The sequence below is a fragment of the Pongo pygmaeus genome, chromosome 4 (genome assembly GCF_028885625.2).
Source record: "Pongo pygmaeus isolate AG05252 chromosome 4, NHGRI_mPonPyg2-v2.0_pri, whole genome shotgun sequence".
Taxonomy (NCBI): Eukaryota; Metazoa; Chordata; class Mammalia; order Primates; family Hominidae; genus Pongo; species Pongo pygmaeus.
The window spans coordinates 161,573,660-161,601,657 of record NC_072377.2 but is presented as its reverse complement, the minus strand read 5'-3'; the positions used below and the strand labels follow the sequence as shown (position 1 = coordinate 161,601,657).

At 37.8% G+C, this 27,998-nt stretch overlaps 1 protein-coding gene and 1 long non-coding RNA gene across 12 annotated transcripts in view; one reads left to right on the top strand and one right to left on the bottom strand.

Moving 5' to 3' along the window:
• LOC129036791 (uncharacterized) overlaps nucleotides 1-27,998 on the top strand; it is an 82,991-nt gene that overhangs the window by 11,985 nt on the left and 43,008 nt on the right. The window lies entirely within an intron of this gene.
• Nucleotides 14,818-27,998, bottom strand: part of SGCD (sarcoglycan delta) — a 1,056,619-nt gene continuing 1,043,438 nt past the window's right edge. For all 11 annotated transcript variants that reach the window (XM_063665308.1, XM_054488390.2, XM_063665313.1 and 8 more), the window contains 2 exons: nucleotides 24,880-25,003; nucleotides 14,818-23,383 (listed from right to left, as the gene is read on the bottom strand). In XM_063665308.1, the coding sequence (XP_063521378.1) occupies nucleotides 23,210-23,383; nucleotides 24,880-25,003 (298 nt within the window). In that variant the 3' untranslated portion in view covers nucleotides 14,818-23,209. The remainder of the gene's footprint in view (nucleotides 23,384-24,879; nucleotides 25,004-27,998) is intronic.

Here is a 27,998-nt window from a genome sequence, read left to right as displayed (position 1 = left end):
AGAGATATCTAGTTGTTCCAGCACCATTTGTTGATGCTCATATTCTTGTTATTCAGGTGAAAATATTTTCTAATCTTTGAGTCATTATGAAGTTGTATGGACCCCTTCTTTACACCGTATACAAAAATTAACTCAAGATGAGTTAAAGACATAAACATAAACCCCAAAAATATAATATAAAAATGATAGAAGATAACCTAGACAGTACAATCCAAGACATGGGAGAACAGGCAAAGATTTCATGACAAAGATGCCAAAAGCAAGTGAAACAGAAGTAAAAATTGGCAAATTGGATCTAATTAAACTAAAGAGGAGGTAGAGGATCAGGAAAAATAACTAATGAATGCTATGCTTAATACCTGGGTAATAAAATAATCTGTAAAACAAACCCCCATGACACAGGTTTATCTAGCTAACAAACCTGCACATGTATCCCTGAACTTAAAAAAAGTTCTGTTAATTTCCAGTTAGTTGCGGATTCAATTTTGTATATGTGTTTATATCAGTATCTGTCTATACCTAGGTATGTGTAAATATATAATACCTATATAAGTGTGAATATATATATCACACACACATATATATATATAGTTTTATTTTTTTAATTCTAGCTTAACTATACTCTTTCTTTACAGCCCAGAAAATGGTTCTCTTTTGTACATGTCCCAGGTAAATTTGAAAAGAAAGTACATTCTATAATTGTTAGGTAAAATGTTCCATCTCTGTCAAATACATCGAGTTAATTAATAGTGCTATTCAAAACTTCTGTATCCTTACTGATTTTTAAAAATAGGCTAGTTAACTCAGTTTCTGAAGCAGATGTTTTTACACTGCCTCTGTTAGGTTTTTTCTTTTCTTTTTTTTTTTTTGAATCCTGGCAATTAAGTTTTGCTTTTTATATGTTGAAGGCAAATCATTAGTGAAATTTTTTAACTGCTATGTTTTGCTTGCATTGACTCATGTATTATTTAAAAATATCCCTTTTTATGTTGAATTATGCTTGTCTTAAAATCTACTTTGTCTGATACTATAAGATTGATACTATCTACCTTTTGGAAAGTTTGTGCATGCAATACCTTTCTCCATATTTTAACTTTGACCTTTCTTATCTTTATATTTAATATATCTATCTTGTAAGCAGTCAGTGTATATGTGTGTATATATACATATACACACATATATGTATATATACACACATATGTATTGCATATATGTATATATACACATATGTACATATGTATGTATGTATATACACACATGTACATATGTAAATATACTGTATATGTATGTAAATATATATTTAAATTTAAACTGAGAATCTTACTTTTAATTGGAGTAATTTATAATTACTAATATATGTTGGTTTTAATCTGTACTCTTACTACTTTAAAAAAACTCATATATTATTTGTTACTTTTTTTCCTACTTTCTTACCAATTCTTTCCTCCTCCAAGGGTAAATTTTCATCATAATTTGCTGGAATTTTTTTAGAGAGGTCTTCTAGAGAGTTTCCCATCCTCTCAGTCATTTTATATAGAAACGTTTGTATTCATTTTCTCCTGCCTTCTCTCTAATGATAGTTTAAATGTGCAAATAATTTTGTATTACTAATTGTGTTCCACTAGCACTTTAAATGACGTAAGCTGATGGTGTTTATCATTGTTATTATGCCTTCTTGGTTGTAACTTTTTTCCTTCCTCGGGTAGCTTTTAAGATTTTTTTTTCTGTATCCATGATTTCTGCAGTTTTAGTTCAATATATCTATATATGAATTAATTTTTATCTTGCTCAGTGTATGTTTACACTGAGACGCCTTGCGTATTTTTTATTTTAGAAAATCCTTAGTGCATATCTTTTAAAATATTGCTTATTTAACGTTTCCTCTCCTGTTTTTCTGAAACTCCAGTTAGATGCATATTGGTCCTCTGAATCTAATCTTCATAATACTTTAAACATTGTTATCCCCTTCTTTCATGTTGTATTTTAGCTGAATTCTTTAATACTGTTCTCTAATTTAATGATTTTCTTTTTGACTGGGGAAATTCCATTCCAGAGTTTATTCTGTTAACTGTTAATTTCAGAGACTGCGTTTTTTATTTACAAAAATTTTACCTGATACTATCTACTCATCTATCCTATATCCTATATATCTATATATGTGTGAGAGAGGGGAGGAATTTTTCTTTCTTTTTTTTTATTTTGACGGAGTCTTGCTCTGTCACCCAGGCTGGAGTGCAGTGGCCTGATCTTGACTGGCTGCAGCCTTGGCTCACTGCAACCTCCACCTTCCGGGTTCCAACAATTCTCCTGTCTCAGCCTCCCGAGTAGCTGGGATTACAGGCACGTGGCATCATGCCCAGCTAATTTTTGTATTTTTAGTAGAAATGTGGTTTCACCATGTTGGTCAGGCTGGTCTCTAACTCCTGACCTTGTGATCCACCCGCCTCAGCCTCTCAAAGTGCTGGGATTACAGGTGTGAGCCACCGCACCCCGCTGGAATTTTTCTTTTTCTTTTATAATTGTTTTCTATTTTTAAGCATGTTTATCTTTCATTTTTCCTTTGAGGATTTTAAAGTCCTTTTCAGACTCCTCTATAACATTAATTCTTATGGATTGAATGTGTCATTGCTGACTTACCATTTGCTTATCTTGGTATTAGTTTCTTATGTATGTTTTAGATATTTTTCCTGTTTGAGATTTTTGTTTTGATGATTTTCTCTGACTCAAGTGATTTTTTATCTGTCTTTTTCTTAGGTCCCCAATAGTCCTTTGTCCAGAGCCAGGTTTTATATTACTTACTAAGGCTCTTTCTCCTGAGCAATGTGGAGGAAATTCTGCATCCTTCCAGGAGCGGGTAATGAGGCTGTGTCTAATCTCTGCTGTAGGCGGGGAGCTTCTCTTTACCTGTTGTGTAGGTGCAGCAGTAGGAAGCAGGGGGTCAGGGGCTCTCTGCCCCTCTCCTCTGTCCTGTCCTCAGTGATAAATGGTGAGCATATTGCTCTCAGGCAACCTCTGCCAGCTCCCAGTCCTGGGCCCCAGCAGCCCTGCAGCCTTAGCCTTACATACTTGGCATTTTCATCAGTGTTTGCTTTTCACTATGTTTATCTTATTTTAGAGACCATTTTATCTCTTTTTATATTTAATTTTGATTTGTGGTTAAAGCAGAGAGCAGGCCTTGAGATGTAAGCTCATTACATCACCTTGACCGGACTTTGAAGTGCACAACTTTCTCCTGATGTGGGAGATTCTGGTCCCAGGGTACAGTCACCCTTGGCAATCCATGGTGTTTACTAAATCTTGGCTTCTGAAGTTTTTGCCTCTATCTTGGTGTGGTGTGAAATGTCTGCTACTAGTGACTTCTGTCTTCCTCCTTCTTCTTGTAAACTTCAAAGGACTTCTTTCTCTCCCTTCTTGTTGGCCTCAACAGCACTCTGTGTATCTTTTGATCTTTTTATTATTGTCGTTGATGGTCAATTACAGAAGCTGTGCTTAGACCTAAAAAGTGTTCTCCTTTCCTGGAGAACAGATTAATATTCACACTCTCCCAGGAGATGAAAGGCAATAACTGCATCTCACATGTCTAATTCACAGAAGAAAATGAAGATGAGCAAAGCATTTGAATGTACGGTCTTTCTAAGTAATGAAACTAATTACCTGCTACATTTTTCTAAGAACTTTCCATTCTCTCTGCTTGAATACTTTTCTCCTAAATGTCTGTGTGCCTGACTTCTACCCATCACATCTCAGATGTCACCTCCTCAGGGAGGGGTCTAATTCTTTTACTGTACTTTTCCCTGTGCAGAAGTCATCTTGATTGATTGCTGGTATATTTTTATATTGCCTCTTTCCATTAGACTGTAAACTCCATGATGATGGAGGCCACGCCTACCTTGTTTGTTATAATCCCCAAACACATAGAAGAATGGCCAGCACTCAGTATGTGTTCTTTCAATACTTGGGCAATGAATGAATGAGCTAGTTTTGTTCAAGATTCAGCACTGGTTACTCTGATGATATGTAGTTCACAGAGCACCATGTAAAATCACCAGACATGAGGGCTGGCAAAGACCATTCATCTGACACTTTCATTTTACAGAGGAGAAGGAACTGAGGCTCAAGGCTTTTCACAGTCACATAACTAGTGACCATACTGGAAACAAGGTTGAATTTCTTTTATTCATGCCACATCAATAGTTTTTAAGGAATGCTAGCCCTTGGAATCCCTGTCACATGGTCGGTGTTCAGTAAATATAGAAGCACTGAACAGATTCCAAATCTGCCTCCACTGCTTTTACACATGCCAACTTGTATAATCACTAAGTCTCTCTGGGACTTAGTTTCTCTGTCTGCAAGATGATATAGGTGTCTTGTAATTTAAAAGGTAATTTAAAAGATTATTTGGCAATGCATGTGAAAACATATTTTGACAGAGGCAGTAAAAGAAGAATATAAAAAAAGTCACTGCTCTTGTGTCACCAATCTTGTATAGCAAAGAATGACTGATGGCCAAGAGCTGGGAAAGATATTACAGGAGCCCCAAGACCTGAAGAAAGAGTTAATAGGCATAGTAGTTCAGTTTCTGTTGCTTACAACAGAATATCTGACACTAGGTAATTTATAAGAAGACTTTATTGCTTACAGTTACGGGTGCTGAGAAGTCCAAGGTGGTCAAGGGGCTGCATCTGGTGAGAGCCTTCTTGTTGATGAGGACTCTCTGAAGAGTGGCACAAGGCATCACATGGTGAGGGGACTGAGTGTCCCAGTGTGCCAGCTAAGGACTTTTTTCTTTTCTTTCCCTTTCTTTTCTCTCCTTTTTCTTTTCTTTTCTTTCTCTTTTTTTTCTTTTGCTTCCTCTTTCTTTTCTTTTTTGAGACAAAGTTTCACTCTGTCACCCAGGCTGGTGTGCAGTGGCACAATCACAGCTCACTGCAGCCGCAATCTTCTGAGCTCAAATGATCTTCCCACCTCAGCGTCCCAAGTCAGTTCACCACTTTCTTCCTCTTCTTATAAAGCCACCAGTTCTCCTTTCATAATAACTCATTAATTTACTAATCCATTTATGAGGGTCAGAACCCTCATGATCCAATCATCTCTTACAGGCCCTTCCTCTCAGTACTATCATGTTGGGGAATATATTTCTTTTTTTTAAATTTTACTCTATTGAAAATCTTAGTCTTGTTTTATGACTTGGGAATAAATCTCAACATGAGTTTTGAAAGGAACAAATATTCAAACCATAGCAATAGGTAAGGAGAAAGGCATGAAGAGATGTTGGTGTTAGAATCTTATCCTTGTGACTGAGGAGCTGGGGAGTGGGCCCTCTCTGGTTTCTCTAAGACACTGTTTTTGTAGCTATAAGAATCATAACTGTCAGAAGGAATAAAATTAACTATGCAATTGTAAAACATATGTCAGAGATCTGTCTGGGATGCCAGGCAATCAGCAAATTTTTCTCAAAATGGAAAACAAAAGCCAAAGAAGCATGAGTGCTTTCATGTGTCTATTGTTTATGGATAACATTTTATTTTCCCTGAGTTACGTGGATGTCATGGGAACAGGGTGGGTGCCTCATCCAAATGAGTTCTGTTAGGAAATAGGATGGGTAAATGGATGCTGAGGAGGCCACCAACAGAGTCTACTACAACCTGAATTTGGGACTAGATTGTGTCAAAATGGAGACATGGCCATTGGAAAACCTTCTGATTTGACCATTTAGGAGGTCAGTGGTGACTTGAGAACCATATTATATTAGAGATAGGGACAATGATTAGATTGGAGGATATCTTTAAGTGTGCAAATGATGAAAAAGTAAACATAGACTATGATTTTAAGAATTTGGGTGGTGAGGCCAGGCACGGTGGCTCACGCCTATAATGCCAGCACTTTGGGAGGCCAAGGCAGGCAGATCACTTGAGCCCAGGAGTTCAAGACCAGCCTGGGCCACATAGCGAAACCCCCTCTATACAAAAAATACAAAAATTACTCAGGCGTGGTGGTGCATGCTTGTGGTCCCAGCTACTTGAGAGGCCAAGGGGAGGATGACTTGAACTTGGCAGGCAGTGGTTGCAGTGAGCAGTGATTATTCCACTGCACTCCAACTCTGGGTGACAGAGCGAGACCCTGTTTAAAAAAAAAATGTTGGTTGTTGAGTTTCTTGAGGTGGGCAGGATTGAGAGAATACTTTTGGGTCTGTGTATATTATAAAGGACCTTTCCTACAAATAGGAAAGATCTGACAATTTTGGTAGGTCCAGAGTGGCAAGATTCAGGAAAAAAAAAAGGGGGGAATGAAGAGAAGGAATGTTTCCTTCCTCAAGGAAGAGAGCAAACTATATACACAGTGCTAAAGAAAACTGAATTTAAACACTGAGTGGGGATGGTTGAAGGTGTCAGGAGCCCAGGTTATTGAGATCAGAACTTGGAGGCATTCTATAGGAGGGAACGTGGTCTTAAACACTGGTCTAGGTTAGACACAGGTTGACATGGTTTGGCTGTGTCCCCACCCAATCTCATTTTGAATTGTAGTTCCCATAATCCCCACATATGGTGGGAGAGACCCTGTGGGAGGTAATTGAATTATGGGGGAGGTTACCCTCATGCTGTTCTCGTGATAGTGAGTTCTCACGAGATCTGATAGTTTCATAGGGGGCTTTTCTCCCTTTTGCTTGGCACTTCTCCTTGCTGCCACCATCTGAAGAAGGACATGTTTGCTTCCCCTTCTGCCATGATTGTAAGTTTCCTAAGGCCTCCTTAGCCCTGTGGAAGGGTGAGTCAATTAAACCTCTTTCCTTTATAAATTACCCAGTCATGGTTATTTCTTAATAGCAGTGTGAGAATGGACTAATACACAGGTTTAGCTGACAACATAACCAATATCTTTCCTCACTGTATCCATTACTCTGTGTTAAGTCTTTCCTCTTACAGGGCATAATTTGGTTGGAGAATACCCATTTGGCTGGAGGAGAAAAATTAAAAAAAGATGAGCTAGTTGGGCCAGATTATAGTGTATCAGTTATTTAGCTTTTAAAGAGTAGAGAAGGACCCCTGTGATAACTGTCTGGACTGTATGGTAACTGAACTGGAGAACGGGTTGATTATAGAATTTTGGGGACCTTGGTAGGTTATCTGTGAAGGGGTCTTATAGGGAGCAGGAAGATCAGTTAGATTTTGGAGGGGAGGTAGGTTATGAAGTGTAGAAATCATGGAAAGGATGGATTGAAGATTTACTAATCTGCATGAAACCATTTGGAATTAGAATTGCAAGGTTTAACTTGCAGTAATTGCAAGGTTTAACAAAACCAACCTGGAATGTTGAGACAGGAGGAGTAGTTATGGGAGTTTGAGGAATGAAAGTGAATGAAAGAGGTAACAATGGTCAGAAAGGATGTCCAAGACCTGACTACATCAGTTATTACAGTCACAATTTATAGGCAGCTATCCATTTCCAGTTGTGGTTACATTTTCTTTGGTTTCTCTTCATGTCTCTTAAAAGGGGGAAGGGTTGGGGCCTTTCTCACCTAGCCCTTACCTGAAATCCAGTAGGGGAGCTAAGCTCCTACCACCTTGTTGCCCAAACTAAGCTTAGATGTGTGGCTTGTTCTTTGATGTCAAATCTGTAGTACAGCTTTGTAGCCATCACAGAGGCCAGCAGAACATTTTCAAAGGTTTTATTCTTCTGTGGAATAGAAGGAGAAGCAACCTTAAATCCCCAGGTATTCTCTGTGTTCAGAAGTCTTTTCAAATTTGACTCATTGGTAGACTTGAATAAAAGAACTGAAAATTACAAATTAAATAATTTTTAAAGCCAAGCTTAAAAATGATTTTTGTTCATCCATTTTATAAAATTAATGGTAATAAACCAACTCTACTTAGAAAAACAAAAATAAACAGCCTGATTCATATTAATGCCATCATTTAAAATGATCAGTGATCCTTATCCTTAAATATATATATATATTTTCACATAGCTTGCAAGGTACTGAAAGTTTGTGTTCCCCCAAATTTGTATGTTGAAATCTAAGCCCCAATGTGGTGGTAGTAGGAAGTGGTGTCTTTGAGAAATGATTAAGTCATGTGGGTAGGGCCCTCGTGAATAGGATTAGTGCTCTTTTAAGTGGGACCACAGAGAAATCATTTGCTCTCTTTCTGCCATGGGAGGATACAATAAGTTGTCAGCCTGCTACCTGGATAGGGCCCTCACCGGAACGTGACCCTAATCTGTGACTTCCAGTCTCCAGAACTGTGAGAAATAAATTTGTGTTGCTTTTAAGCCACCTGTTCTTCGGTACTTTATTATAGGATATCAAACTGACTAAAACATAAATGTAATGATCTTTCATGTAATTCTAGGTATTTTAAACCTATTTAAACATGACATTTTTCCATGAGTTCCAAAATTACTTTAATATTTATTTCATTGATTGGGTGTACCATAATTTGTTTACTTATTGTTCCTGTTGTTGGGGAAAAAAAGGAAAATTCCAATTTTTTTATACTGTGTTAAACAATTTTAGGTTTATGAATTTTTCTTCATGAGGATTATTTGTAGGGTCAAAGTATGTGCCACTAATTCCATTTTGTGGAAAAATAAAAGATACTAGTCTTTTTTGAAAACGTTTTATTATACAAATATTATAAACACAAAAATGATAAGAAATACCTACAATATCACCATCCAAATAAATCAACTTGCTTCATCTTTGTTTCCCTAGCAGTCTTGATTCATGTGTACACATCACTTTTACATATTTAACATCAAATTTTGCCATACTGAAATTAAATCCTCACAAATCTTTTTAAAGGCAGCGTAATATTCCATAAATTTAAAATAACCATAATCTAGTTGGCCTTCTCCTTTGTCTGGTTAGGAGGCATTGCTAATTTTTCCCATCTTTAAATTCTGCTACAGTGCACACTCCTGCTACTAACATTTTCCTATTTAAATATTGTTGCCTGGATGAATTTTGAAAATAGGTTTACTAGGTGAAGTTGTATAAACATTTTTATGACTATTTAAAAATACTGATCAATTACTTTCTGAAAGAATATACCAGTGCCCACTGCATCAGTGTGCAAATGTTTGTCTTACTGCATTTTGAAAGGTAGACAACTTCAAATCATGGGAGGAATTATTTTGAAGTTAGTACTAAGCTCTGCCGTTTGCTAGTAGAATTACTTTAGGCAAGTTTCTTAATTTCTTTGAGCATGATTTCTCTAAGATGGGGAAAATGCTGCCTACCTTACAGGTTCTTTTGAGGGCTAAACATATAGTATAAAACGGCCTTATTACGTTGCCCTCCATAAAGTCACTATTTAAACAGTCTGATAGGTTAAGGAAAAACAGCTCACTTTAATCCTATTGTTTTTTTTCTGCAAGGGTATGACCATGGTTTCACCACATTTATTTGATAGATTTAACCACATTTTATTTGGTAGAGTCGAAGTTGGGTTTTTTACCATTTGTAAAATCACATTGCATCTTAAAATCAAGAAAATATTGTTTTTCTTGAAAAGTGGTTATTAATTGTGCTATCTTCCAGTGCTCTAGAATGGAAACAATGTACATTTTCACTTGTGTGCATTATGTGCTTATCTCTTTTGTTCATATATTTATTGATATCTTGATGGGTTAATAAGAATTAATTTGCATTAACTCATCAAAGTTCGTAATTTCTAACCATTTCTCCTATTTACTTGATTATTATTATTTAAGGTTCTCTTATTTGTGGGAGTGGGACGGTGATGAAAGAATTTAAGAATTGCATATGGGCTGGGTTCCATGGCTCATGCCTGTAATCCCAGCATTTTGGGAGGCCAAGGTGGGCAAATCACCTGAAGTCAGGAGTTCAAGACCAGCCTGGCCAACATGATGAAACCCCATCTCTACTAAAAATACAATAGTTTAGCCGAGCATGGTGGTACATGCCTGTAGTTTCAGCTACTCTCTCGAGAGGCTGAGGCTTGACAATTGCTTGAACCTGGGAGGTGGTGGTTGCATTGAGCCAAGATCCTGCCACTGCACTCCAGCCTGGGCGACAGAGCGAGACTCTGTCTCAAAAAAGAGAGAGAGAGGGAAAAGGAATTGCATATGCATGAATGTGCCAGTTTTTCCTTTTTGAGATTTTCCTTGTCATTCTTCCACAGATCCTAAGTAGGTTGTTATTCCATGGCCTATTATTTTGTCTTTTATTCACAGCTCATACTATGTTGTAAGTGATCATTTTAGGTCCTTGTTTACCTCATTAGGCTCTGAGATATTTATTCAAGAGTAAAGAGAGTGTGTTATTTATTTACAAGGGAATAGGCATTCAATAGATGCCAGATGAACAAACATATTTGACTCTGGTCCACTGGAGTTAATTTAAGATGTGACTCTGAAGCCCCCGCAACCTCACCAAGGAAACTGCAGATCGGTTTTCCTAATAACAATCAAGTAATCACTACCTCTTCCCTTGGTTTGTAATGGTGTTCCAGCTATCAGCTTCCCTGGAGAACTATGTTCTGCTGGATCACTGCTTATTTCACACTTGCAACTGTTTATTTCTTTGTCAGATTGCCCATTTGTAAGCTGAGTACAGAGACCACCATCTTGTTCTTGCTCTCTGTCTTGGAATGTTTAAGAATAAGTAGTAGATTGAACTGGTAAATTGATAGATGATGAATTCTTATATTCACTTGAGTCTCTTTCTGGGTTTTCTGGTCTCTCCAATTCAACCATTTCAGTTTAGACACCTGGCACTCTGCTAGGCTTGAGTGATAAAATAGTGAGGAAGCCGTGCGTCTGATCTTGAGCCATATTCTAGTAGGCTAAACAGAATAATGAATAGGTTGCTTCAGTACAATGTCAACCGTGATAGAGGTTGCCCTCTATCATGGTTGTCCAGTGTGCCCTCAAAGTACAGGGCAAGTTTTACTCGATCTATTAACAGAACAAGTCAGAGAAGCCTTCTTTTTTTTTTTTGAGATGGAATCTCGCTCTGTCACCCAGGCTGGAGTGCAGTGGCGCGATCTGGGCTCACTGCAAGCTCCACCTCCTGGATTCATGACATTCTCCTGCCTCAGCCTCCCGAGTAGCTGGGACTACAAGCGCCTGCCACCACGCCCGGCTAATTTTTTGTATTTTTAGTAGAGACGGGGTTTCACCGTGTTAGCCAGGATGGTCTCAATCTCCTGACCTCGTGATCCACCCGCCTTGGCTTCCCAAAGTGCTGGGATTACAGGCGTAAGCCACAGCGCCCGGCCAGAGAAGCCTTCTTGAAGGGAGATTTCTCAGCAAAATCTTAGAAAGTGAGCAGGGGAAAGCCAGGCAAAGAAAGGTGAAGGGTATTTTCCAGGTAGGAAAATAGTATCAAATGCAATTGATCTATGTCTCTGATTTGGAAATGTTATTATCTTCATTATTGCTATTCTGTAATTTTTAGACAGTCTGTTAGATTTTTGTAATTCTAATGATTTTTCTTAGAGAGAATATGTTTACCTTTTTTTTTTCCTCTTTTATTTTGCCTGGTAAATTTTAGAATTATTTTGTTTACTTCCCAGAAAATTTCTGTTGAGATTTAAAAGTATTGGCATTTTGTTAAGTGTGTAAATTAACTTAAAGGAAAACAAGACAGTCTTTATCAATTTTAGTCTATGTAGTTGAGAGTTGGTCTCTGTATTTAATATTTATCTCTCTCAAAAATTTTAAATTTTTATCTGGCCTAGGTTACAGCAGATCAATTATGGCAATTTTTTTCACATGTTAATTTATGAATGTATATAGGTATGTCACGTACGTTATATATATGTAATGTTATTTACATCAGAAAAGGTATATTTTTGTAGAATTTCCTAAACAAAAATTGTTTCACTTTTGCTTATGAAACAAGCACTAATTTTTACTAATTTTACTAATTTTTACCAATTTTTGTTATGGTTAATTTTTCAAAATTGTACATTTCATCAAGGTTTTCTATTTTTCTTACAAGGAATTATATTGCTATAACACATTTTTATTTTATGTGTTATTAAACTTATTTTAATATTTTAAAAGATTTATCAGCAGTTTTGTTTTTTAGATTTTTAGTTTTTTTATGATGTAAAATCTAGAATTACTTATTCCATCTTAGTTTTGTTGATTTTTGTTCTTTTCTTGATTCTTCTAGAATCTTAGTTGAATGCTTTATTTATTCATTTCTCTATTGACAAGTTTAAATGCTCTTATTATGTCAAAGACTGCTTTGGCTAAATTTCATCATTTGTAGCATTTTTAACTGTCATTCTTTAAATAGGCTTGTTTCTTTCTCAAATCACCAGTTAGTTAGGGGCAGTGTTTTTAAATTCTTGGGATTTTATGTAAATATAAAATATATTGTCTGTTTTTACTTTCAGAGAATATAGTCTGAAAAGTTTAACATTTTCATTTTGAGATGATATTTATTTCATTTATATGATTATTGACAAAGAGAAGTTTTTTCTTTCCTGCCATGTGTAGAGAGGTGTGTGTGTGTGTGTGTGTGTGTGTTTATGAGTTAATTTTTTGCTTTGCCATATTGTAAGTTACAAGACAGGGGAGTAGTTAAAAATTTTCCCTTACAATTAAATTTGTTAAGTTTCTTCTGTTTATTTATTTTTCAAAGTTTTGGATTTTTGTTTTTGGTTACTTGCCTTCTCAGCACAGTGGTTTAATCATGTATAATCAATAAGACAGGGCACTTTATGATTATAAATTTGTTAATCTGAATCTCTCCTATACTTTTTGCCATAGTGTTTACTTTAAAATATTGATTTTCCTTTTATTTAAGTTTAATAGGTTAATTTTTTGCACCAAATGTTTTTAAATGCAATGTTTGACTTCATCTTCTAATAGATTAAAATAGATTATGTACTCTTATAATTTCTACCCTTGATTTAATATCTATTATCCTAAATTTGGCTGTTCCAAATGCTTACTTCCTATTAAAATATAATATAATTTGGAAGATTCTATTCTCACATTTTATATACCCATTTTAGATTCTAGTATGAGTTATCTGGAAAAATCTTACAAGTGTTTTTTAAATTTATGTTTAATTATTTCTGCCAGAGAGTCTTAAAGCTTCATCCATCGTCTGTCCATTGATGGGTCATAAGGGTCTTTCTTGGGGGCTGTATATTGAGCCTCAGCTGCAAGAGTTCGGTGTTATTGAGAATAATTAACATTTGACATTCACAAATTAAAATTACCCTATCATTGGACTCAACTGAACATGCTAATGCATACACATTGCTCACAAGTTTTTCTGAAATGCATTTTGCTTATTCCTTTACGCTCTGATCCCTATTCCGACCCCTGCCCTACCCTGGGTTCTTTTCGTAGGGTAAAGTGAGCCACATAATCTTATATCTCTTTTAAAGGGTTAAAGATCAGAAGAAATCTCAAAGTTGCTGATTTATACCTATTTGCTACTTTTTAAACCTTCCTTCCTTGGAAGACAAGGCATAGAGCTTTTTTTAGCTTCCTGGTATTTCATCTGCTTTCTAATTTTGTTTCAACAGTGATGTCAATTAGTTTGACATGTCAGTAACAGCCTTTCTGTCTCTCATTAGAGTTTATCTTTTTAGCTAAGATTCAGTGGTTTTTCTCACCAAGTCTCTTGAATTGTGATTTCATTACCTTTGATTTAGATTTTGTTTTTTTTTTTTGTTTGGTTTTTTGTTTTTTTTTTGGTAAATTTTTCCCAAAGAGAAGCTAGGTAATAAAATTACTGCATCTTTGGAAATAAATTGCGCTCTGCCTGGGAATAATATTTTTATCAAATCCTTTTATCTTAGGAGTTCTGTAATGTTGCTTCAGTGATATTTGGAGTCAGGATATGAGAAATAAGATGTAGCCTTAGATGAAAATCCAATTGGGAAAAGACATTGGCTCTGTCACATGTTAGATATGTAAAATTTGTTTAGATATTCTAGATGAGGAAATTACCTATCTACCTTATAATGTTGTGAAGATCAATTTAGATATATATTTGATTCTGTATAAACTTTAAGAATGTATATAAGCATTTCTGGGGTCCCAGATAGGTAGGTAAATGGGTAAATCATAGTACAATGTAGGGTTATACAATAAATTAGAACAAATGAGGGAATCAAGGAAGAATGACGAGGGCCACGGAGAGAAGATGATATGTGGATAAGATCATGAAGGATGATATCCTGGGGTGGGTGGTGCTAGATGGGAATAAATTCTAGGCAGATTCTAGCATGTCCACTGACTTGTCGTTGTGGAAGACCAGGAGAGATGAGATGCTCAAAATGAAGAATTAATTGTGGTGAGTGAATCCAAGTGGTTCTGCCACAATACCTTCTCTCATCGATTGTCTCACCCATGGCCCCATCTAGGGGAGCACGAGGGATGAGCACCTGACTCAAAGATGGCTTACTTGTAGGCTAACCAGGAGCACTAAAGCAGCTTGGTTGTAAAGGTTTTACCTAATGGGAACCAATCTGGCTTGCTTCTTCAAAGACAAAGAAGGGAGCAGTGGAGAGGGCAGTAGTAAACTGTGGCCAGAGAAGCCTATATAGGTCATTAGAAAAGAAATTGAGGATGGCTGTTCCTTTGACATGCTCCAAATCCTGGGGACTCCCAAATTCCAGGCCATGTTTTACCTTATAGTAAGCTCTCTTTTCATAAAGCAACCTGTGTGAATTTCTTCCCGAGAGCCAAAATAGCTTACCCAACTGATCAAAGGGATATGGAAGAGATGTTAATCTGAAAATTTATGTCTGAGGTAGAGTCAATAGGAGTGACTGATTTATTAACTGTGAGAGAGGAATTCCCTAAAGAAGTGGACAAGGGTGCTTTCCTTCTTACCAATCATTATTTTTATTAATATATTTTACAAGACTGCGGTTGAAATAATATTAAATACAAATTTTTTATACAGAAAATGTAATAAAGTTAAAATAGTTCCTTGTAATTCATAGCATTATTGCAATGCTTACAAAATTTTTGCATAGAGTGTGCAAGGATTGATGTTATTCAAAACAAAACTAAAAAGCTGTTCTTGCCTCACACCCAAAACCAGAGAAAAACCAAACCAAAAATAATCCAAAGGCTGAATTCAATTGCTTTATGGGAATGGGTTTTTTTTTTTTTTTTTCCAAAATCTCCAAGCAAATGGGACTTCCATAACCTCACCATTTTGGTTAAGAACATCAGAATTTGGCTTCTTCAGAAGCGCATCTAGCCAGCATAATGATGGATAGCCTCTGCCTTTTCCTTCTAAAACACGACCTCCTTAAGAAGTATGTCTCAGCTTCTTCATAATCTCAAAAAGGGAGAAACCTGACTGGGGGATGTGGTTGATACATGAAAAACTTTATTCCCTCTGTCACGGAAAGACTAGATAAAAATTAAGTTAATTCTGTGTTCACTAAATTTAGATGTGCCAACACTTCCCTTTACTTTCCTAGAATCTTGCATCTCTTCCAGAGAGCTAGATTTCTGGCTCTGGTGAGGTTAGTCCTATGAGACCCTTTAATGGTATCTATTCCTGGCTTGCCATTTGGATGTCTTAAACCATTGAAAAGGAAATCCTTGACTGACTTACTGTAGAGTCGAGTCTTTTTCATTTTTGGCTCATCCCTTTACTAAGGTTTTGCAGCGGGTTGTTGAACCAGGCGAGCACTGGCACTGGGGCTGAGTCTTTTGGGTATGGTGAGGAGCTCTATCCACAGTCCTCCCAGAGGACCAGATATGTGTTGTGGAAAAAGCACATCAGAGCGGGATGGACCCCAACCTTTTTGCTGCTGTGGCCCTCTAAGCTCTGGGTGAAGGCAGGTTGACAGCAGGGCTTTAACAAGGGCATTCTGGTTTCTAATCTTTTTGCATGATCCCTGGCTGAGTTAATTCTTCAGAACGACTTTGTCTTTTTAACTCTTACAGATCAAACCCTGATCCCTTTGCTTAGAAGATGAAAGCATTCCAAAGAAACCAAGCTGTAAGGAACTTCAGATGCACTCATTTTCTCCCTTCCTAGTTGAAACACCACCAACCTCATTGCTGAATCTAGGATGCCAGTGTAAAATATACAGGTTCAAAGTTAAAGGGTGCCACTTTAAAAATAAGAATTGGCAAATAAGTCTCATTTCCAACTCAGATAAATTGGTAGTGATGGCCTGAGTGCTCTGGGGAGGAGAATTCTGCACCTGGGGAAGGGTATGGCCCATTAATGATGGCTGCCAAGGTGTGAGGCCAAAGCCATTACGGAACCAGAGTGGTCAGCTCAGCTCTGACATTGTATGCCTAATGCAGTCAGTGAGTCCCTGGTAGTTCTTTCTTATAGGGAAACAGAGACAATGATAGAAATGAGCTTCCTTCTATTTGATCCCTTCCTTGAGTTTTGCCACAAGTGAAGGTAGAGAAGAATACTGACCAAATAGTGTCAAAGATCAAAAGTAAGATATTTGCCTTTTGAAGGGAAGTATAAAGGAAAGAGATGTATGTGTACAGAAATGCTGACTTGTTTAGCCACACCCACAGATAATTGAGTATTACAATTTTCTCCTAAATATGAGGCTAACAACCCAGGTATTTTCCGGTCTATTTTTTTTAAGCTTGACTTAAGCATACACAGAACAAATTAATATTTTTGTTGTTGTTCTAGATTCTATTATTCAGGCAGGCTTTCTATATTTTCCCCTTAGATAGCTATACTTTAGTATAGATGCTGTCACTGTGAGAGACTACAGAAAGCAGGGAAAATAGAAGTTCTATAGCTTCATATACCAAAGAAGATCTAGTTTAAAACCTAGTAGGGGACATGTCCCAACAACTTGAAAATTAGTTTGACATGTGGTGACTTTATAGCATAGTGGTCAGGAGTTAAACCTACATTCCAGCTCTGCCATTTTCTAGGTAGTGGCTTTGGGCAAGTTTCTTAGCCACTGTAAGCCTCAGTTTTCACATCCGAATATTGGAACTATATTAGAACCCAACTCGAAGGATTGTTTTGAGGATGAAATAGAAGAATGTATGTAAAATGTTTAGCACAGTGCCTAGCAATAGCTCAGTGAATATTAATAAATATTCTTAAAATTGAATAATAGAATACAACTTTTCCCATGTCTTAGGGTAGACTTCAGATCCAGGAAAATCTCTTAAGTTTTGCAAGATTTTGTGGGGTGGTTCTTTTTGGGGAGAAGTTTCATAGATTGGCTCAGATTGTCAAAAGAATCTATGGCCCCCCAAAATGTTAGAACCCCATGAATTAGATGAATATGGGAACTAAAGAAACATCGTCTTCCTTGTTGACAAGTGTCGTCTTCCTGCCCTCAGACAATCCTTTAGCTACAAGTGTTCCCATGGAACCTAATAGACCATTTTGGAGTTTCTCACTTTATGAAATCCTGAGCTCTCTGATTTCACCAAAAAACCCCAAATGTAGAAGTAGGATGTGAAGCCATTGGAAAGTGAGGGAGTATTAGACAACTCTAGGCATGTGGGGTAGATTTTAGATCAAGCAGATGTTTTCTTTTCTCTTCTTCCAAATAAGTCAGCCTCATATTTGTGTTATTAAGCTGACCTTAGCTAATGTTCAGTGATGAAGCCAAATTCACTCACTTACTAGTGAGGCTGTCCACATACTTAATGAGGCATTTGGAACCCCACTCTGGCTTCCTATTGCAACAGGTGGATTTAGACACTAAATATGTTTCTTGATTACAGTAGCTGTTTCTTTGTTCTATTCCACCTGCAAATCTCAAAATGGGTGACGATATTACTGCTTGCTGGGCTGAAGTTGAGGAGCAGCAGTGAGCACTGTTGTTGGAAGGTTTGAGACTGTTTATTGATGGATTTGATAGCATCATTAACACTGTATGATGACATCACACTTACTATTGCATCAAGGGCTCGTGACTTTCTTGCTCTTTCTCAAATAAGGATGCTAATTTCCTCCTATTCTGTCAATATCTACAAAAGGAAGGTAGGGGGAGAACCAAAGAAAACAGCATGTGTGAGCATGAGTTGCCCCAAACAGGTTATTTTCTTTTACATGTGTGCTCTAACAATACTCAAAAGGAGGACCTCCCACAAGTAATTATTTTCCCTTTGCCATTCAGAACTGCCTTGAGAAATTTCAAGGACTCCGTTATGAAGAAAGCTTTTAAGAATCATAGAAATCACATTGCTTTTGAAAGTGCGAGCGCCTGTGGTATGCTGTGCTGGCTGAAGCAGCAGGCTTCAGACTGCTTTATCTCTTATCAGTGGTTTGGCTTTGTGCAAGAGAAATTCAGAGGCAACTGTATAATTTTAAATTCCGATTACCACAAAGAAAGAGATGCATCTGACATCCCAATGCCGTGGCTTTGACTATTTTAATGGAAATATGTTGAAACTAGGGGAACCTTCCCACCATGGAGATAGTGATGAAAGACCACAAGAGAGACATTTTATCTTTGAGATAAAAGGCCTGTTTTCGAAGGTTGTTTCTTATATTATAACTTTTTCCCAACCTGCTACTAGGGCACCATGCAAATGTATCATTCCAGGAGCTGTTTCCTTATCCTTTTCATGCCTAAGATTTCTTGGGATGGGGGAAGAGGGAGAACTGGTCTTTTTAATGAAATTTTTGACCTTTCATAGAGCCTTGAAAAATCAGTATCAGGTGCTAGAATGGATCTATTTACCTTTTTGGTCCAAACCTCATACTACCTTTGGCCTAAAATAAAGCAAGATACTCTGATCTAGCTGCTGCAAGTTTATTTCAGCTGTTTCCAAATAAAAGGCTGAGGGATTCCCTTAAGTAATTTTGATTAGGGCCTGGTAAATGGGGGTCATTTACATTTAAAAAAAATCCTTCCTCCCCACCGTGATACTCATACTTCCAAAGAGTCATCCATAGCTGATACTTTTTTTTTTTTAAACAATATTGAGTATGAAGACCTGGATGAGCAAAAGGGATGTTGACCAAACGGATAAATGTCTGATAGGAACCTGCCTTACCACACAGAAGCAGAGATGTCAGAATATGTCTTTTCAAAATATGTTTTTGTTGTTGTTGTTGTTGTTGTTGTTGTTTTTGCATTCCTTCTACACCAGAGAATGAAGACCCAGATTCTTAGAAATAAAGCCAAACTGGCATTCATCTGGTTTCTCACAGCATCAGCTTGATAAAAAGAATTTTACTGTATTTTTTTTTGTCCCCATGTATTTTAAGTTGCTTTTTCCAATACTTCCAATTATTTGTTGGTCTCACTAACTCTTCAAGCCTGGTGTGGCTGTAGGAACAGTAAGCACAGTGGCAGTGTTGATAACTGACGTGATGTGGGCTAAAAAGACATGTTAAGTCAAAACTATTCTCCGGAGGACCATGGAATGGGCATCCCTCTATACTATGGGAGGGTGAGATGGAAAACTTTATATGAATATAGATGCAGAAAGAGCCTACAGGAAAGAGATTCTAAGGTTAAACCACAGGGTCCCCTATTTCACTTCTCATTACACAATGATGCTGACCTGCAGAACCTGGTATGGTCTATCTATTAAGGGTCTTGCAGGATCATAACTTTCTTTTTCGACTAATCCCATCCTCCCTGTTCCCAGGAATCCTCTGAGCCTGTGTTTCTCTGGCAGGTGGATCACTTACTTCCACATGTCTTGGAAGGCAGGCTTTCCACATGTAACATAAGGAAGGGCTTCCTTCCTGAAAGACTTTGCCAAGTAACTGTATTCCCAAGCCTACACAGAAATGTAAGCTTACTCCCTGCTGTTTGAAAATGTGCTTTCTTTCCTGCTATATCCAATGCATACCACAAAAACCTCTAGGTCAGGGGTTAGGAAACTTTGTCTGTAAAGGACTAAATAGTAAGTAATCTATGCTTTGTGGGATACATAGTCTCTGACACAACTACTCCATCCTGCTGCTGTAGTGTAAAATCAGAAAACATGTAAATGAATGTATGTGGCTATGTGACAATAAAACTTTAATTACAGGAAAAGGTGGTAAGTCAGATTTGGTTTCCAGGTCATAGTTTGCCCACCTCTGCTCTAGGGTCAAACCTCAAGCAAACTTTGGTCTATAGTTGCTGGATATGCGATGAAAATTATCCAAAGAGAAAATGACCTAAAGGATGTTCAAAGCCAGTTCAAGTTTATCCCTTGGGTAACATAACAATTATAAAGCCACGTCAGGCTTTTACCTAGGTAGATGTCACCACAAGGGCTTTCGAAAAACCCCTGTGATACTCGAATAGTTTCCCAAGACTTCTATGACTTCTTGAGCAGATATCAAATAGAAGTAAATGTTGAACATATTTGGAAATCAGTTTTTAATTTGTAAAAATCTTCTGAACAATATTAACATACTAGAACTTCTAGTATATTGAAGGTTCATTTGGACTCTTTGTTACGATACCAGCTGTTTAATATACCCAAAGGTGCGATTGTCTAGAAAATGTCATATATAAAGATTAGAAAGAATCTCATTTTTTAAAAAGTAGGTGTTAGTAGATTTTAATGTAAAAGCTCCCCCTCCCGCCCCCAAGAATTCAGGTAAAATTTTTTCTCTTGACCACTGACAAATATTCTAGTTTGAGGGTGTTGGGATAAAAAGATGTACACTGAGAAACTTATAATGCATACCAATTTCCAAAATCTGAACAAAATGCATAATTTAACCCATATCAAATTTCCTGCTTATTACTTTGTATATTGTGGTCACTTAGCATAAATGAAAAATAGAATGTTATGTCTGTTCCGAATAGGTACTTGATTTATATGGTTGATTGCTCTTATTTTTATTCTGTTTGTGATCTCACTACCCTTAGTATTAAATTTTGCATGTGGGATCACACCAGTCTCTTTTATTGGCATAAAACTCGTGGTGCTAATCTTATTCTTTCACGTGGTGATTAGAACAAAATCTAAGGAAAAAGGTTCTGGGAACTTTTTGCTTTCTTGTCATCTAAAGATTAATGAACTTGAGATGGCAAAATGCAAAGACAGTCTACTTTAAAAAATCATCTGTCTTAACCTATCTAGCCACACATGACTTTGTAGCTATTATTGTTTATCTGAATGATATGGGATAGGTGCTCCTAGTAGCCAAGAAGGGCGTTTCCTGGCTTGGAAAAACCCTGTATTGATACATACAGGGTTTTTGGCAACATGGCCCTATGGAATATTAATTATACTGATCCAGCATAATCTGATGTCTTTTATGGTTTTCCTTTTTAGACCTTAGTGCTACAAACCAACCAATCACTGGGTCTCACCCCTAAGAGTGACCAGCCCAACTCTTCTGCATGAGATATTGAACAAGAGTGCTTGGAGTGAGTTTGGGGTCTGGATGCCAGCAGCATCACTGGCCAGGCCAGGACCCACGCCGAAGTCCCCCACCATCTACTTCTAAGTGACTAAGCAACACACAGCTTGCTTTTACATCCCATGTATGCAAATCTCAGCCTGATGCTTTAGTGTCATCTCAAAAAATGTCAAATCTTTTATTTCTCTCCTACCACAAAACTTCCCTTGCTTGTAAAGTAAGAAAAAGTAAAACCTTGTTGAGGGAAAAGAAAAATCCAAATGCCACCCAGGCCTACAAATAACTACTTCATTTAGGCTTGCAGGGCCACTGCTTTCCAAATGGCATCCAGGACTGTCTAAACCAGTGATGAGTTCATTCTGGGCTCTTTGAAATCCACATCTGCCAGCCATTTGGCTTGTCTATCAGCTTTTAAGATGTCCAGTCATAACTAAATCATTCCCTTCCAATCACCCAAAATAAACTATAGGTAACAAGATAAATAAGATGTGCTTCTCCTTGCTGAGTGCATTGACTTAAGGCATAGGCACATTTCCCCCTCTTTGAACAGAGATGGTGTAATCCCCTGTCCCAGCACAAGAGCTGGCCAGGGTGACCCTGGAGCATGATGATGAAGGTGGGGTGATGAAAGGTAGCTGATGGCGGGAATGAGGTGCTGCTTCCACATACAGGGAAGCAGGTACTGCTGGGCCCCAGGGGACACAGTGATTCTCATAAAGACACTCAGTGTGTATTATCTTTCAGTGAGCAATTCTGGTGGCATGTAGTGCTTCTTAGAGAAAACACAATAGTGGCTTTAGGAATATGAATATCCCGGCACTGAAAAAATATATAAGAAGAACAAAGTCAGAGAGTTTGTGAATGCCTTTAAAAATAAAGGGCATGTTTTGACATTACCCACCAATCCCAAGAAACATGGTAAACGTAATTAGGTTCCTTATGCTACTCTTAATTAGACTTCCAGGCTTCTTTTGGGGTAGGAGTTCTGCTCTTAGGGATTTTGATTGACCTGATCATTGTGGGTTGAAATCTTTTGGTTAAAGTCAGAAGTGAGAACAGAACAGCTTTTAAGCCATTTTTCCTTTAAACAGACATATCACCCATTTGTTCATTGCCCGTCAGGCCATTGAGTAGCTTCCAGCTGACTGAGGAGCAGCTGTTATCTTATTTTGTGCTGATTTACAGCTCCTAATTTGACTGTAGGAGAATCTGTGAGTTTGGAGGGAGCAAGATAGCAGAAGTTGGGTGAGCAGTTCAAAATTTGCTGAAATTCATCCTCCTCATTCATTCAACTACAAAAACCCCAATATGTTTGGTGGCCAAGGTAGGCCAGCTGTTTTGAGTTCCTATGGCTGACTTCTACAGCGTTGCCGGTCCCTAGCTTGAAGAGGGGGAAGTTAGCCAGCCTTACTAAAGCTAAAACAGGAAATCAAATGCCTATTTTTGATACAAAGGTCTCAGAGCTTGAGTGCGACTTTGAGATTCCCGCCATCACTCCCTCGTAATGACACTAAAAGAGAAGATATGCTGTTACTCGAACATCTAGATGAAGATTCTGTCAGTGTTCAATATGCTGTGTGATCCTGAATAGTCTGGGGAATGTTGGGACGGATGTGTGTTTAGATTTCTGTCACACAGATGGTGGGGATGGGATGGAAAATGACAGTGGATATCACAGGGTCACCCATGGTTCCTTTTGTACTGAAACCTCATTTTATACAGAGGATATATATATTTATTTATATATATTTATATATATTTATATCCACTCACACACGCGAACACACTCAAGCACACACACACACCTACACATACACACAAGGTCTTTGATAGGCTTTCTGTGTTCTAGTAAAAATAGCTGGCAGCCAGTGTCTAAAGCCAAAAAAGGCCTTTATGCTGCCGACAATGTCCACTATGGATAGTTTTTCAGAGGCAGACACTTGTGTTTATCTGACAAGTGGACCCAGCTCCTGCCTGAGACAGGAATAATCTCCCATTGGCGCAGACGCAGATCTCAAAGACCTTCTGCCTCGTTCCTGTAGGCGTGTAGGATCCGTGAGGCAGTCTAGGTAGTCTGATTTTCGCAGCATCTAACTTAATCTAAAGAGAGAGAATAGGAAGGAAAGCATCAGTCAGAGGCTGTTGTCTCTTCTCTTGACATTCAGAAACAGCAAATGAATGTTCAATTCAACTGAAATCTAATGAGCACCTACTATGTGTTGATTATTTTTGGTACTGGGGATTTGGATACCAACAAGATGGAAAGTCTCTACCTTCACAGAAGCTTAGATTCTAGCAAGATAATGCTGCATTGGTCTATGTTAGCATTTTGCAAAAAAATGTCATACAGAATGTGAATAGAGTCCTAGAGTCAAATAAATGTGAAAATGTGACATTTAACAATTTTCTTTACTATGGGACTTCTCAGAGCCTACTATGACTGTGTGCAAGGTGAGTGTTCAAGAAGCGAATAGAATATGTAACATTTTCCAACTTTTAAATGCTAGTGAGCCTTTCTGCTTTTTTTTTCTAACAATTTATGGGGCTGATGGTCTATAGAATATACTTTGAGAAAAACATGCCTATAAAAATAAGCAGTGGTGGAAGGTGCCATTAGATTTATGATTATAACTGATTCCTCCAGAGTTCAAATTCTGATAGCTATAAACTGCATATGTGAGGTAGCCACTATTTTTATATGTGTGTGGTTTGCAGTTTGTGGCTGCTTGAAGAGGCAGTTGTGATAATTGAATGTTCTGACTATCTCTTCTAAAACAAAATAGCAAATGCCATACCAATCAAAAGGGGGACTTTTATATCCATCGAGTGGATGTATAAAAGCAGGTAGAGACTGATAACCTCTCTCATTGAATAGTAAGGTGGAACAGCATTTTTCTTAAAAAAAAAAAAAAAAAACCACAGATTTTTTAACTCTATGATTAAATAGCAAAGTTCACTTACGAGCACTTTGAAGGCATTTTTAAAAGTTTACAGACAAATCACATTTTGGGTGTGGGTAGTAATTGGCTTGTCTTGCTTGCAAAAACACAAGCAGCATTTCTGTTCACCCAACTGGGACTGTGTTGGCATAAGAGAATGAATATCTGCAGTGTTTCATTCCCTTGCTGCCTAGTCTTACCCTATTAAGTTTTGGCTTGTTCTGGTTGGGACAGCTGTTCAATCTGACTCCCCATTTTCAGTGAAAACAGAAACATGTGACAAAGTAACGACGAGTAAATTAAGTTCATCTTGAGCCAGATGTGTATAATATATACAGCTTAATTATGTTGGCTAACAAAATCTTATTTTAAGGTGACGAGAGAATCTGAAAATAGCATTCATTTTCATGGTCATATAATTCTGTACTTGGAATACATACCATTATCTCTGCATTTTACAAATAACAAATCATCATTTTGATGGATTGTGGGTTTGGCTTATAATCATGCTGCTCAATTAATTGTTTCAGAAATAAAACCTGCTTGGCTCCTTTTGTTGATACACCATAGGATCCAACTCCAAGGCCAACCAGTTATGGGAAGGGTTGGCCTCTTGGAGGTGTAGCTCTTTGAACTTCTGTCCTTCTCACCCCTCACCTCTCCATCTTTGGATTCCAGTCTCAGCTCTGTCCTGCAGGTGGCTTCCATATTGCCAGCTTCTGCATTGATTTCCACTCCTTTTGGGGCCTCCATCACTAGAGACCGGGTTGGGGACTCCAACCTGAAAAACACCCAAGATCGACAATAAAGATCCCTTTTTCTTTTTAATAAAGACAAAAGCAAGTTCATGCTCAAGGACATTAACAGAGCATTCCAGTATTTGATCAGAGAATTTTTTAAAGTTTTGCTTTACAAACCTGGTCAAGTTTATGACAGGGAACATAATAAGTCTAGGCTTTATCTTTGTTGCATTTTACAAAGGCTGTAGGGAAGGTGTTCTAGAATCCTGGTTTCATTTGATCTTATATCCGTGTGTTGTTTTATTGGTATAATTAATCAAACTGATAAAAGCTTTTTTTTGGTAAAGGTAAGTCAATCCCGGATCTAAACTGAGCTTCCTGGAATTGGTAGGTATCCTTTCTACTTTGTCCTGCTTCTGTATCTTCCATGGAGGCAAAAAGAGATAGAGGTTAAGAAAATGGGTCTAGGAGTCTGACATGCTTGGAGTGAAGCCATGGGGTGGCCACTAAATGACCATGGGTAAGTCTTTCTTTACCTCCTCTTTCCTTTCTAAAATCTCTTAAAGCCTCAGTTTCCTCATCTGTAAAGTGCTTCAAATAGTGCCTGACGCAATAGAAATGCAAATATGTATTATATATTACTATTACTGCTGTTACTATTGTTACAATACCAACCAATCATAAGAAAGCCTCAGGCCTTAACCTTCAATGCAGTTGTCATTTCTGCATTGCAGAGAGGGTTGCCAGGGGCTGGGGAGGGGAGGTGGTCTGACTGCAAAGGGACAGCATAAGAAAAACATGTTTTGTGTGATGGAACTTGATTGCAGTTGTGGTTACAGGTCTCTACGTATTTGTGAAAACTTTCAGATGAGTGAATTTTATGGTATGTAAGATAAAAATAAATCGAGAGAATCAGCCACATTCTATGCTAATTATGATAGCAAAACAGGATAATACTCCTCAGGAAGCTTTTTGCCTAATTCATATAATGAGAAAAACATTAAGTGAAACTCAACCATCCCCTGAATATTCTAGATTTTATTTTTATTTTTCTTAGAAACAGGGTGTCACCCTGTTGCTCAGGCTGGAGTACAGTGGCACAATTATAGCTCACTGCCGTTTCAAATTCCTGTGCTTAAGTGATCCTCTGGCCTCAGCCTCCTGAGTAGCTGGGCAGGTGCCACCACGGTCAGCTAATTTTTAAATTTTTTGTACAGATAGGGTCTTGCTATGTTTGCCCAGGCTGGTCTCAAATTCCTGGGCTCAAGTGATCTTCCCTCTTTGGCATCTCAAAGTGCTGGGATTACAAGCATGAACCGTCATACCCAATTGATTTTAATACTATTACCAGATAGGAATATATGAAGATCCTCCTCTCTGTTACAAAGAAAGTATCCTAACTTAGGAACAGAGACCTCAGCAATGGTTCTCAAAACACACTGATCCAGACCAATTTCCTGAGTTTAATTTCAGTGCTTCTAATTTTCAGACACCTTAAACATGTTAAAAAGGAACATCATTCTCCTTGCCCACTATTGATTCTTTGTTCTGTTTGTGCCACTGCCTCTGAGTAGGGTAAAGCCTCTTGGGCCTCAGTAAGTGGCAAACAGAGCAAGCTGACCAGTAAGATCCACTACGGAGCAATCCCCCAGCCACATTGCACAAATGCCAAGAGAGAGCTCATCCACATTTTTCAGGTCTAGGTTTCTGAGGATTGCTTCCAGGTAGCAGCCTTCTCCCTTGAACTGTCCCCCCTACAATGACTCAACTAAAATCATCAAGAGAAGCAATAGTCCTGGAGTACTTATGAAAGGATTGGCCTGAGTTTCTATGTAAATAATTTTTTCTTCTGTGGTCGCACCCCTTTGGGTGTGGCAAAAATCTTCCACTCCCCACCTCCCCTCCTGTTAAGACCTTCACCAGGTTGTGCTCAACCAGGTGCAGTTCTGCCCATTATTGTGGTTCATCTCATTTGCATTTGGTTTGATAATGTTAGTGCAACAGGGAGAGGGACTCATTAGCAGGACAACAGAAAATGATGTCTGTGCAGTACGGCCTGGTCTAGAACCTTAATCCAACTAACTGGAGCTGCCCCTGTGCTCTTGACTCCCTCTCACTTTTGAGATATGAAGATGGTTTTTTGCCATTTTCTATTTTTTCTCTCCTATACAGTCTGATTGATGTACACAGTTTATCCTAAGTTTTCTAACTGATTCTATTTCCACTAATGTCAACGCCTTTCTCCTTGTAGGATGAGTTTGCGCTCTTACCATACTGCCTGCTCACCTCTTATCAGTGTCACTGCGATCATCCCCCTGCCCAGGTGAAAGTCCTCCTGTCATCTTTTCTCTTTCTTCCTTCTTCCCTCAATTAACACGTCTTTTAACTCAGAACTTCTCCGTTCTCAGAATCAAGCCATGGAGTGGCCAGTAAATGACCACGGGCAAATCTTTCTTCCTTTCCCTCCTCTTTTCTTCTTAAAATTTCTTAGAATCATTCTCAAATGTGAGCATCAGAATTGCCGGGAGGGGTTATGAAAGGGTCGCCTGTAACCTGGACTATTGTAACTGTCTCTCAAGTTTTGTCTCTAGTTTTTCCGTTTTCCCAATGAACTTCACACAAAAATATATCTTCCTGAAGTAAGTTTTGAATATGTTACTTATCAAAACTTGTAGAATATGTTCTACAATTTCCTTAGAAGAGATCTGAACTCCATTTAGAATTTGCTCTGATCTGTTTTGCTGGTCTTATTTCTTGCCTTACACATCAGCTATGTGTTATTGAGGGGTTAGTTACTAGATGGTGACACTGCTAAGGGCTTTACATTTGTTATCTCATTTAATCCTCACCAAAACCTATCAATCTGGTGTTTCTATAGTCCTGATTTACAAACAAGGAATCTACAGCACAGTGACTTGCTCATGGTTATACTCCTAGTAAAATGGCAGAGCCAAGATTTGAATTCAATTTAGTGGACTCCAGAGCTAATATTTGTTTATACCATATAAGTTCCAGAAAAACTGTATTTCTTTCCAT